Here is an 11290-nt window from a genome sequence, read left to right on the forward strand (position 1 = left end):
AGGAAGTCCATTTGCCCCAGCTGCGGATCCGGCCCTGCATTTTAAGCCAGCCTCCACTTCTCTGTCCATGGGGCGTGAGTTCTGCGTGCAGGCTTTTCACTGGGAAAGCTCCCATGGGGACCAGAGAGTTGGGTGTCTCCGTTCCAGTCCAGCCATGGGACTTGCCCAGCCCGTGACACCCGGGACAAGCTGATCCCAACGTGTCTTGCCAGAACCTGGGTTGCTCTGGGCCGCCCCGTGTTCTGTTTCCCGTCGCCGCGGGGTGTCTTGAGACTTGACCACGTCCCCTCTAAACCCAGCCTCCCGCAGCGTCTGTGATGCGTGCGACGACCCAACCTTCTGCTCAGTCGGGACGCCACAGACGCGGGCAGCGGCCGAGGGAAGGAAGGAGGCTTGGAAGGACGGTCCCCCCGCAGAGAGCTCTCCTTGCGGGTATGAGCCTGGCCACCAGGCCTGTGCCAGGAAAGAGATGTGCAGGGACGTTCCCCAGGCTCGGTGCGTTTCATTGCCAGAGTAAGTTTAAAGAGTTTTGCAGGAGCTTGCCCTCCGGAGGCCAGTGTTTCCCAGGTAACCTCGCAGAGCCGGGCTTCCTCAGGGCATCTTGCTGCAGTCTCATAGCAACATCTAACCTCTGGAGTGTGTTAGAGGCGCTCCTTTGGCCGATCTCAACGCATACCCTAGCTGGGCAGCTGTCTGCGCCGGGAGGTGCAGCTCTGCTGGGGTGGCTAGAGCAGGGGCCTGACAGTCAGAGGTTCCAGGGTTTGATCCCTTGCTCAGCTGCAAGCAGCACCCATTATTGCCGAGTGCCTCAGTTTTTCCATCTGCCAAATGGGTATAATCCTTAGTTGCCTTCTGTGGGGGTGTTTGCTCTGAGACCCTCTGATAACAGGTGCTGGAGACATGCACTTCTGGTGTTTGCACTCAGGATCCACGCTGCCAGAGGGGAAAATGGGCTATCTGGGGCACTTGGCATGAGATCCCCTCCCTTCCCCAGTGCCCTCTGCCCACAGGAGTGTCCATCCCAGCTTGAGGCTCAAGGCCTCACTGGGATGACGCGAAGCTCAGACAGGTTCAGCGTCCCTCTCCAGCTGGGCTCCGGGAAATGACTTGGCAGCCTTTTCAAAGGTGACACGGCTGCCAAGGGAACAGATCCAGTCACGCAGAGACAGATGGACCGGCTGCACCTGCTCCCCCCCGTTACTGCCCCTGGTGGCAGAGACGGCAGATGAGTTTGTTGAACGGAGGGAGCAGGGGAAAGGAGGAGAAGAACTGGGCAGGAGTGTCTGGGTTTCCGGTCTCGTTGGGGTCCGGATGCTGCAGAGCCTCTGGCAGCGCCCTGCCATCACAGGGCAGAACAACGCGCGTGCCTTTCCTGTGCCCCGTTTCCCCCCCGTGGCTGTGCTCTTCCGCTCCGCCGCCGGCTCTTCCCAGCCATCCCTGCCTCTCTTTGGGAAGGGCCTGCTGGGCGATGTTGCAGAGAGGAGCAACTTAATGGTCTTTAAAAGGGAATTGGGAGTCTGGCCTAGGGACTGGGATCAGCCCACGCCGCTTGTCCACCTGGCTTGTCCTCCCCTGGGGGCTGCACCAAGCTTGTTGCCTTCCAGACATGGACGTGCTGCCGGGGGGCAGGAGAGATTCCGTGGTGTTGTTCTGTGCCATCGTGCGGCATATCATAGCATTTCAGAACTGGAAGGGATCTCGAGAGGTCATCAAGTCCAGGCCCCTGCCTTCACGGCAGGACTATGTACCATCTAGACCTAGGGTTACCAGGTAGACCCCCCCCCAAAATACCGGACACACTTGATCGAGGGCAGGCGAGAGGGAGGGACTGGCTGGGAGGGAGGTGGAGCACGGGGCTGGCGGGGGGGGAGGTGTCAGGGGTCACAGGGCTTGCCTGGAGCACTGGGGACAGATTCTGCTCTCAGAGGGTGACCTGCACCCAGTCTAAAAATACAAAAATGTGAGGTCAAGGCAGGTTGTACTCCGAGCTTGTCAACGGACCTGCTGCATGACTAATAAGCGAAAGTTCTTCTTCACACAGCGCACAGTCAACCTGTGGAACTCCTTGCCAGAGGAGGCTGTGAAGGCTAGGACTATAATAGAGTTTAAAGAGAAGCTAGATAATTTCATGGAGGTTAGGTCAGGGGAGAGAAATGGTGTCCTTGGCCTCTGTTTGTCAGAGGCTGGAGAGGGATGGCATGAGACAAATTGCTTGATCATTGTCTTCGGTCACCCTCTCTGGGGCACCTGGTGCTGGCCACTGTCAGCAGACAGGCTACTGGGCTAGATGGACCTTTGGTCTGACCCAGTACAGCCATTTTTATGTTCTTATGACCTTGGCTAAGGCACTTGTGTGCCCTGCCTCAGTTTCCCCAACTGTAAAAGGAAGCTGGTGCCCAGCTGCCTATCGAGGGTGTTGTACGAGGCTGAATGAACGATTGTTGCTAGAGTGTTTTGAGATCCTCGGCTGAAAGTAGCACTGGGAGGAGAGCGTGCTAGTGAGGAGTTACATGCTGTGGGAAGGTGCTGAGTCTGGCTGGGGTAGGGTCGGCAATGGGGCAGGAAGAGGGGAGCACATGGGTGAGTGACAGGCCTGATGGTGGCAGGTGTTCGGCACCTTTTTCTCTCCACGGGAATGGAGGCCCACGAGCGCCTGGCCGGATAACGATAAGTAATCCCAAGCTGTTCTAGAGCGCTTGTCATCTGCAGATCGGCAAGCACGTCACCCTGGCGGTCAGTATCATTAGCTTCGCTTTACAGCTGGGGAAACTGAGGCCAAGAGACATCAACCCACTTGGCCAAGGCGCCCCAACAGGCCAGCCCCAGAGCTGGGAACTCACGTTTCCTGAGTTCCACAACAGAGCGTTAGCCACTAGACAACGCTGCCTCCTCGTTAGGATGAGAGCCCTGCGTGAGCGAGGGAGGCTGATAACTGGCATGCTCTCTTTCCCTCCAAACGGGCCCAACATGGGGAAGTGGCATTTGGGGCTTCTCTTGGTGTTGCCCGCACAGCTCTGCCCAGGAGGGGGCGCTACAAGGGCAGGAAGGACAGGCCAGTCCCTGGTTAATGCCAAGCGGGCTGTGGCTGGCAGAAGCAGACTGAGACCTCCAGCTCCCCCTAAACAGGCCTGTGGGAGGGATAGCTCAGTGGTTTGAGCACTGGCCTACTAAACCCAGTGTTGTGAGTTCAATCCTTAAGGGGGCCAGTTAGGGATCTGGGGCAAATATGCTAGGGATGGTACTTGGTCCTGCTGTGAGGGCAGGGGAGTGGACTTGATGACCTCTCGGGGTCCCTTCCAGCTCTATGAGCGAGGTCTATCTCCATCTCTTTTCTTTCCAGTTGGCTGCTTGGAAGAAAGGATTGAGCTCCGTTGTCTCCGTTCCCGGTTCTCCGGGGGATGGCAGGGCCTTCCTGGAACCCCCTCCCCCCCCAAATGCCCTGTCCTTTGTTTCACATGCAGACGGATCTGTACTCGGGGGCCCTGTTTGTGCAAGTCTGCCTGGGCTGGAACCTCTACCTCTCCACCGTCCTGATGCTGGGGGTCACCGCCCTCTACACCATCGCTGGTACGTCGCGCCGGGTCGGAGAGGAGGCACTCGGAGGCTGGTGCTCTGTTGGGTGGCCAGCCCTTGGGTTCCACGTCTAGCTACTGAGCTACAGCTCAGCTCATTGGCTGGGGATTCCCTGCCCCCCCCTCCCCCCCCGAGGCCGTACATCGAGATGCTGCCTGTGAACCTGTTGGGGCAGCTTCTATGTACGTGGCCCAGAGAAGGCGGCAGGGCTGTTTGGCTGATGGCTGCAAGGCTGGCGCACAACATTTTGGCACCTGAGGCGGGGAGTTCAAATGACGCCCCCTGCCCCCGCACTTGGGCCAAAACGTTGAAAGGTCTCAATTCTGCCTTCTTCCTGGTCTACTCCTCTCCTGGCCCTGCTCTGCTCCCTACATATGCACCAGCAGCAGACACAATGTTCTACACTCTGGGTCCTAGTGGCCCCCCCCACAGTCTGGCACCTGAGGCGGCTGCCTCAGTTTGCCTCATGGTAGGACTAGCACTGGATGGCTACGTGAGTGGGCTGATTTGCAGTAACTTCCTCCCTCTCCAGAATGGGCTTTGGATTCTCTTGTGCATAGGCACGTGTGCTAACCTGCGCACCAATGTTCTCTCTAGTCTTTTCCATCCGTGTGCAGTTTTTTCCTCATCCATGTGTGGAATAATTTGATGTGCACTAATGCAGATGCAGATGTGCACCACCCGTAGAAAAATAAAACCTAGCTATGGGAGCTCTCCTCATCGGCTCGGCAGTATATGAATTTCTCCTGAGTGGCCTCACAAGCGCACGGCTTACAGGGAACACTGGTGCGCACACATGCGTGCCTGTTAATGATGGCCATCCTTCTGACATCCCCGCCTTGTGACCATTCTGAAGGTCTAACACTTGTCAGAAGGGCCTCAGCTAACATTTCCCCACCAACTTCCCTGCTTAGCCTAATCCTTAGTGCTCTTCCGCCTCAAAGAACCCAGCTATCAGCTCCTTCATCCTCTAACCAGGTCGCCCTGTTTTCTGGGTGGACTGACTCGTGTGCTTCTCCCAATCACTCTTAGCCAGCGAGGCTCAGAGCTGGGAGTAAAATTCACAAGTTCCTGGCTTTCACCCCACACTCAAATCACTGGACCCCCTATTCTTGGCAGGCCCCAGGAGCGGATATGCCCTTCATGGTCAGTGCTAGGGGAGAAAGTTTGGCCCAACTTCTTCCCCTCTCCATCCAAGCGATGCATCTCTCCACTGCACTGGGAGGTCATTGTGACTCGCTGGTCTCCAATCGTGCTCCTGTGATTGTCGCTGTACGGTGTTAGCTCTGTGAGCTCCGGGAACGGGAGGCGTTACCGAGCCATGGAACCAGGAGATCGTCTCTTAACATCCGTGTAATCTAAGCGGATGTTTCGGGTTACGTGAAACCCACACGCTCTTGGCCGCGAGTCAATAGCTCCCAGCCCTTCACAACGTGGCCCCCTTGGTATTCCACCGCTGCCAGGTCTCGTTCGGTGAGCAGGCTGGGCTCCGGCACCGGGGTCGAGGGGTTGTTTGGTAAAGAGGCTGAGCTAGGGCTGGTGCACCGTGCCCGGCATGGCGAGGGCTAATGGGGGACCGGCTGAGAGGGCAAGGATCGGATGGGTGTGAACAGGAGCGCAGATAGCCTCCGCAGGCAAGGTGGGCGGGGCCCCGCTCAGTGAAGGTGGGGCTTCGGGTGAAAGGGGCGGGGCTGGGGCAGCCAGCCCAGAGCTCTGCCCAGACCCCAGCATGCCCCTCCCCCGGCGGCTCTCACAGCTGCCTGGAGCAGGAGGTGTGGCGCTCGAGCGGCAATTTAAAGACCGCAGGGAGAGCCCATGGCAGCGGCTGGGAACCTGGGGCCCTTTTGAGTCGCTAGACCCTGGAGCAACTGCCACCTCCGCACACACAGACGCACACCCGTCAGCGGGCCTGGGTGTGAACACCAGGGAGGGGGTGGAATGGCTCTGGAAGGATGAGGCAGGAGTGTGAGGGGCAATGGGATGAGAGGAGGAGGGAGGGATCCGTTTCCTGGCAGTGCTCTCTCCGGCTGGCAGGGGGCCCACAGCTAGTTCAGGAAACCCCTTTGCTGCCTTCGTTAAAATCAGAGCAACGCACGAAGGAAATTCTTGTAGGCATCCCCGTTGTGCCTCCGCGCCTTGGCCATGGCCGCGCACGCTCCTCTGACTGGTGGCCACTGCTCGCCCTGCCCCGTGCAGTAACCGTTGGAAGAGGCTCTGATGGCCCCAGACTCCACTGTGCTCGGTGCTGTACAAGCCCCGCAGAGGAGAGATGGAGCAGGCAGTCGTCCCCGGGGAAGGAGGCTGGGCCAGCTGACCGAGCTGACTGGCTTCGTCCCCACCAGCTGCCCGTCGGGGTGCAAAGTGGAGACAGATGAGCAGGCTGGACGGGGGCCGTGGTGCTCGTGAGCGCACGACTGTGCGGCCGTGGCGTGCCTCCTGTGCAGGGGCACGGGAACATGGGGCTGAGTGCTTCCTTGTGCTGCTCTCGCTTCAGCTCCCCCCGCCGCCTCCTCTCCCTTTGATCCAGTGCGCTCGGGACTCCTGCTCGGGCAAGACCCAGTGCTCAGCACTATGCCTTCCCCTGCGCTCACGGTGGGCCCAGGCGTGTCGCAGGCAGGGGCTGCTCTGGGCAACTGGAGCATCGCCTGTCCACAGCTGGCCCAGATGTGCCCATCGCAGGGGGGCTCCTCCAGCCTCCTTTTAATCAATTAACTGGGTAAACATGAAGTTTAATGGCTAGCCAATGAAACGGGACTTTACATCCCTACGATGCACCAGGCCTATGGCCCCAGCCCACCCACCGGGGGGGAGGGGTGGGGAACACAGCCGGCTACAGAGCTGGCCTCCCTGTTGCATCTGGCTGGAAGCGTTTCCAGGCTCGCTTAGCTGGGATCAATAACCGACAGACACGTTGCCAGGTGAACGGTTGGGTTTATTGCTGACGGGACCCCAGAGCCCAGCCCGGTGCCGACTGACACCCCGACGCTGTTGTGTCTCCTTCCCGTCTCACGCAGGGGGGCTGGCAGCTGTGATCTACACGGACGCGCTGCAGACACTCATCATGGTCCTTGGCGCCGTGATCCTCGCGGTAAGAGGTAAGGCCGGGGAGCTGCGCAAACGCACCCCTCCAAGGAGACCTCCAACTCGAGCAGTCTTAAAAGGAAATTAAAACACCCGAGCCAAGCGACTGAAATGCCAAGGCCTTTAGGGCGAGCTTCTCGGCTCTGCAGGCAGCCGGCAAAAGCCTGCGCCACTTACGCCCCTCTCGGCCACATCCCCGTGGGAGAGGGCTCCGTGATGCACAGACTTCGTGCTGGGTCTGCGCGGGGTCGGCTCCCCCTCTAGTGCCTTTCCTGCCTCATTGTTCTATGCGGCGGGCTCACGGTGCCCATGGGATCGATATAGGGTGACAGGCTGGTTAGGCGATTGGCTCTGAAGCGACACGTCCTGGTTTTCCCCAGATAACTCCCTGCTGTGGACCCTTCTGGGTGTTGTTGGGGGATCCGCCCACATCAGAATGCTACTTCCTTGGATCGTCTCCGGAACGCACAGAGCCAAAGCCAAGGCGGGAGAGTCGTCGTGCCGTGTGCAAGGGGCCAGGGAGCAGGAACTGGCTCTGGGGCTTCTCTTCCCATCCCATAGGTCTCCCCCTGCTTTGATCTGATTTCCTTCCCGGGCGTGTCCAGGCACTCCCCCCGGAGCACCTGCGTGAACGTAGCCTCACCCCACCCCTTTGAGCTAGGGAATTTCTCCTCCTCCTTGTACGGACCGGGCACTTAGGCGCAGAAGGTGCAAGGCCCGAGTTTCACAGCTACAGTGGGCTGCCCGGCGAACGTATAACGGCACAGCTACCTCGTGTGAAAAATCCACACCCTGGGAGATGTGGCTTTGCTGCCCCCCAACCGCCGGCCTAGAGAGCGCTAGGGTGATAGAAGAATGCTTCTGTCGGGTCTCTGCCGCTTCTCGGGTGGATGGGTTGCCTGCGCTGCCGGGAAACTCCCCTTGTGGCTGTAGCGAGCATCTACCTGACAGGCCATCGAGCAAAGGGGGAAGTTGCCCCATGGCCCGGTGATTCAAAAAAGGCCTGGGACGCGTGGCTGTCGCAGCCAGAGTCCCGGGCCCTTTAAATTGCCGCTGGAGTCCAGCGTAGCACGCTCCAGGCAGCTCCAGAGCTGCCTGGGGGAAGCTAGCCCTAGCCCCGCCCCTTCCACCCAAGGCTCCGCCCCCCAGCCCAGGGGCCTGGCGAGTCTGCCGGCCCCGCTGCTCCCTTGTGCTGCTGTGGCTGTCGGAGTGCACATGCCCTAACTCCGGAGTTAGCTCGTGGCCAAGCGTCTCGGAGCCTGACTCATTGGCCGGATGTCAGAGGGGCTGGGTGCCAGCTGCTCCCAGCAAAGTCAGTTTCGGCGCCGAAGCTTGACCGCCATCGGCCTACGTGATGTACTCCAGATAACATGGGTGGGGGCACCTCAGCACCTCTTCGGGGGGAGGGGTACGAGGACGCTGTGCATCGACAGACGTCGAATCAAAGGCAAACAGCCAACGCCTAGAGTGTACAAATACAGCCCCTCCCCCCCAGGAACCAGACCAGAACCAAAGACCGGACCCTAATGGAGCCTCGGGGATGCCGGTATTTCGGCCGAGGGCTGCCCTTCGTGCCGGGGACCGAGAAGAGCGAACGAAAGGCCCTTGCCCACGCCTGGGTCCTGCCACAGGGCTGAGCAGGAGGCGCTTGTGGGGGATCGGTTGGCAAGCTGGCTGTTGTGCAGGGCAGCGAGGGAGGGGCGTGAAGACGTTGTGCTCGAGTTCACCGTTCGCTCAGGCGGGGCTGCCGCGTCCAAATGCCTCTTTGTCGCCCTCTAGTGGCCGGAGCGCGCCCGCGGGAGAGGGATGTGGACGGGGAACCCGTTCCCTGGGCCGCATCACTAGGGATGCTGAAAAGCGGTGAATTAAATAAACGTGTGACCACTGAAAATGTCAAGGCATTGACACGCGGGGGCAGTCGGCTTCCCGGGAGCCGAGGCGTGTGCTGGGAGGCTGCGTGTACAGGGTTACACTTCCACCTCCCTAAGCATCACCCTTATCGAGTGATGCTTACCGGGTACCGGTTAACCAGCGCCTGGGAGCAGCCCCCTGCCTATGGCAGTACCAGCTTTGGGACCAGATCCTGGCGTATTTTTACCGCTGGTGGCAGCAGCCCCAGCTCCAGGGCTGGCTCCCGCTTAGTCGGTTAACTGATTCGTCGGGATTTTATATCCCTAATATGCAGGGCCGCCCAGTGGATTCAGGGTGCCAGGGGCAAAGCAATTTTGGAGGCCCCTTCCTGGCACTCCCTGTCTCAGACCTCAGGCATTCTCGTGGGGGCCCCTACGGGGCCTGGGGTCTGGGGCAAATTGCCCCACTTGCCCCCCTTCTGGGCGGCCCTGCTAATATGGGGGTGGATCTCCAGCTACTGCCAAAAATACGAAACAGCTCTTCAATTGAGATCACAAGCTCTATTCGTGCTGACTGCTCATCCGGGCCTGACCTTGCAGAACTACTCAACAGTGCAGTATCTGGAAGAGCAGCCTCAAGTCACTGAATCGTGGTGAGAAGCCTAGCAATGGGTTCACAGAGCCTAACCAACAGAGTGACCTCTCGCTGGCTGGCTACAAAGACTGAGCAAGGTCCAGACCGTTGGGAGAACTGGGCGATGAGTTGTTGCCTGCGATTTCTGACAGTTGAAATGTGCAGGTCACCTGGAACATTTTGTGGACCCCCCCTGTCAATTTTGGTTAAAAAAAAAATCAAATGAAACCCGACGCCCCTAAAAACAATTCCAAACTCTTGGAAATGAAACATTTGCATCTTTGCAGAAAGAAAGGCTTCAGTTTTGGAGGCTGAAATGACTTTTGGGTTCTGGAATTTCGTCCTCCCCCAATTTTGATTACCTTTCCCCCCCCCCCCCATGTTATTTAAAAAGGCAAAAATGTAAAAAAAAACAAAAACAAAAAACGTTTGAAATTGAATCAAAATCTGTCGGTTATGAAACAATGTTTGGAGCTGCCAGCAAACGGCCCCCCTGCTCTAGCTGGGGCTCTGAGCTGGGGTTCCCCTATCCGGCATTAGCCCCCGCTCTCACAAATGCGTGCGCACTTTTGTGTGTTCGCTCAGTCCCTGCAGCACTGATGCAAAAAGCCCTCCTCCCAGGCCTGGGGTGGAAGGGACATACCATCGCACACACGCCCTGTTGTGGCTCATGGCTGGTTACCATGGCAAGCCATTGAAATCACAGCCAAAATCGCTGGTTCCTTGTGGCTGGGATTAATCCTCTAGTGAGGTCACTGCGTATTAATGAGGCAGCGATGGGACAAATTCTTGGCAGGCCTCTTTTACCTGCAACATCCTTTGTTGGTCCAGGCCTCCTGGGTGTGCAAATGCCAGGGTGGCTGCCTGCCTTTGGAAACAGGGCAGGCCCCGGAGCTCTCGACTGATTCAGCATTCGCTGCCTGTCCTTGTTCGAGAGCATTTATTGTTGCTTCCCTCCACCCAGGCCTTTGGCTCACCCACACTGGGATTAGCCAGGTGTGGGCGTGTAGCCACCTCCCTGTTCATAAGAGCAGGGGGAGTTTACAGACAGGGATCCTCTCCCAAATCCGCGGGGCCTGTTTCTCAAGTGGTGTGTGGCTGCGAGACGGCTCAGGAGGTCAGCCCCAGCGTCCCGTCTGCCCGTCTGCTCCCGCGGAGGGCCGGGGACCTCTGCCTGGGTTGCTGAAGGCCTTCGCTCACAGGGCCTCGTGTCGAGGGACTGGAACAGGATGGCCCCGGGGGGAGGGGAGTCGTGTGCGTTTCGGGGCGAACATGAGCCGGCTCTCAGACCTCTGCGATGGGGGGCTGTTGTCCTTGGCCCGTGACCGCTGACAAAATGGAGCCGTGCACTTTATAAGGGCGTTGGGCCAGGCTCCTCTCAGGGCGTGGGGGCCCATGTCAGTGCCTGCCCGGCGTGTGGGGGGGACGAAGAGAAGGCGGATGCTTTCCTAGAAGAGCTGCTCCCGCTCAAACAGGCCGGAGCCCGGGGAAGGGCTGTGCTGTGTCCGGGAGGGACAGGGGGAGCCACAGCGAGCCGTCCCGCCCTGGAAGCCATGAATGGCGTCTGGGCCGGGGCTGCCACGCTACTGGAGGGTAAATGCTCAGTCAGAAATTCCCAGCCATGGGTGCCTGAGCGTGGCGGCACCTGGCCTAGGAGGCTGTAGATTCGGACACAAATCCCCAGCAGGCTGGCACATGCATAGGGCAGATGGGGGGCCTGTTGCCTGGCCCCGGGGTTTGGCCTGGGCCCAGCAGAGCACGACCTGGGCATTGGGTTCTCATGGGCTGCCCTGGTAATTCTCTCCGCTGCCAGCCGCTGTGACAGGCCCTAGCTGGGGCTGCCTCCCGGCTGCATTCGCACTGCTCCCAAATGGGCACCTCCAAGCGGTGCCATCATGCCAGAGTCAAGAGGGCGCCAGCGCTGGCATGGACCCCTTCAGAGGGCACAGGAAGAAGGGGTGCAGGTGGGGGAGGGTCCGTACTGATTTGGCCACCCCACAAATCTAACTTTCTGCTAACGCTAGGGCGATGAGAGTTGACCCAGATGTGGGAGTCGGAACAGGGTGTGTCAGATCTGGAGGGGGGCAAGTTACGATGCCCCCCAACTTGTGACGCTCCCCCAGGCACCGATCGTGTTGCTAGTCGGGGGCCG

General features: G+C 59.3%; 1 protein-coding gene across 2 annotated transcripts in view; it reads left to right on the plus strand.

Moving 5' to 3' along the window:
* SLC5A10 (solute carrier family 5 member 10) overlaps positions 1–11290 on the plus strand; it is a 105437-nt gene that overhangs the window by 22704 nt on the left and 71443 nt on the right. For both annotated transcript variants that reach the window (XM_075899779.2, XM_075899778.2), the window contains 2 exons: positions 3462–3567; positions 6588–6668. In XM_075899779.2, coding sequence (XP_075755894.2) covers positions 3462–3567; positions 6588–6668 — 187 coding nt within the window. The remainder of the gene's footprint in view (positions 1–3461; positions 3568–6587; positions 6669–11290) is intronic.

The sequence above is a fragment of the Pelodiscus sinensis genome, chromosome 15 (assembly GCF_052426305.1).
Source record: "Pelodiscus sinensis isolate ZL-2025 chromosome 15, ASM5242630v1, whole genome shotgun sequence".
In the NCBI taxonomy this organism is placed as follows: domain Eukaryota; kingdom Metazoa; phylum Chordata; order Testudines; family Trionychidae; genus Pelodiscus; species Pelodiscus sinensis.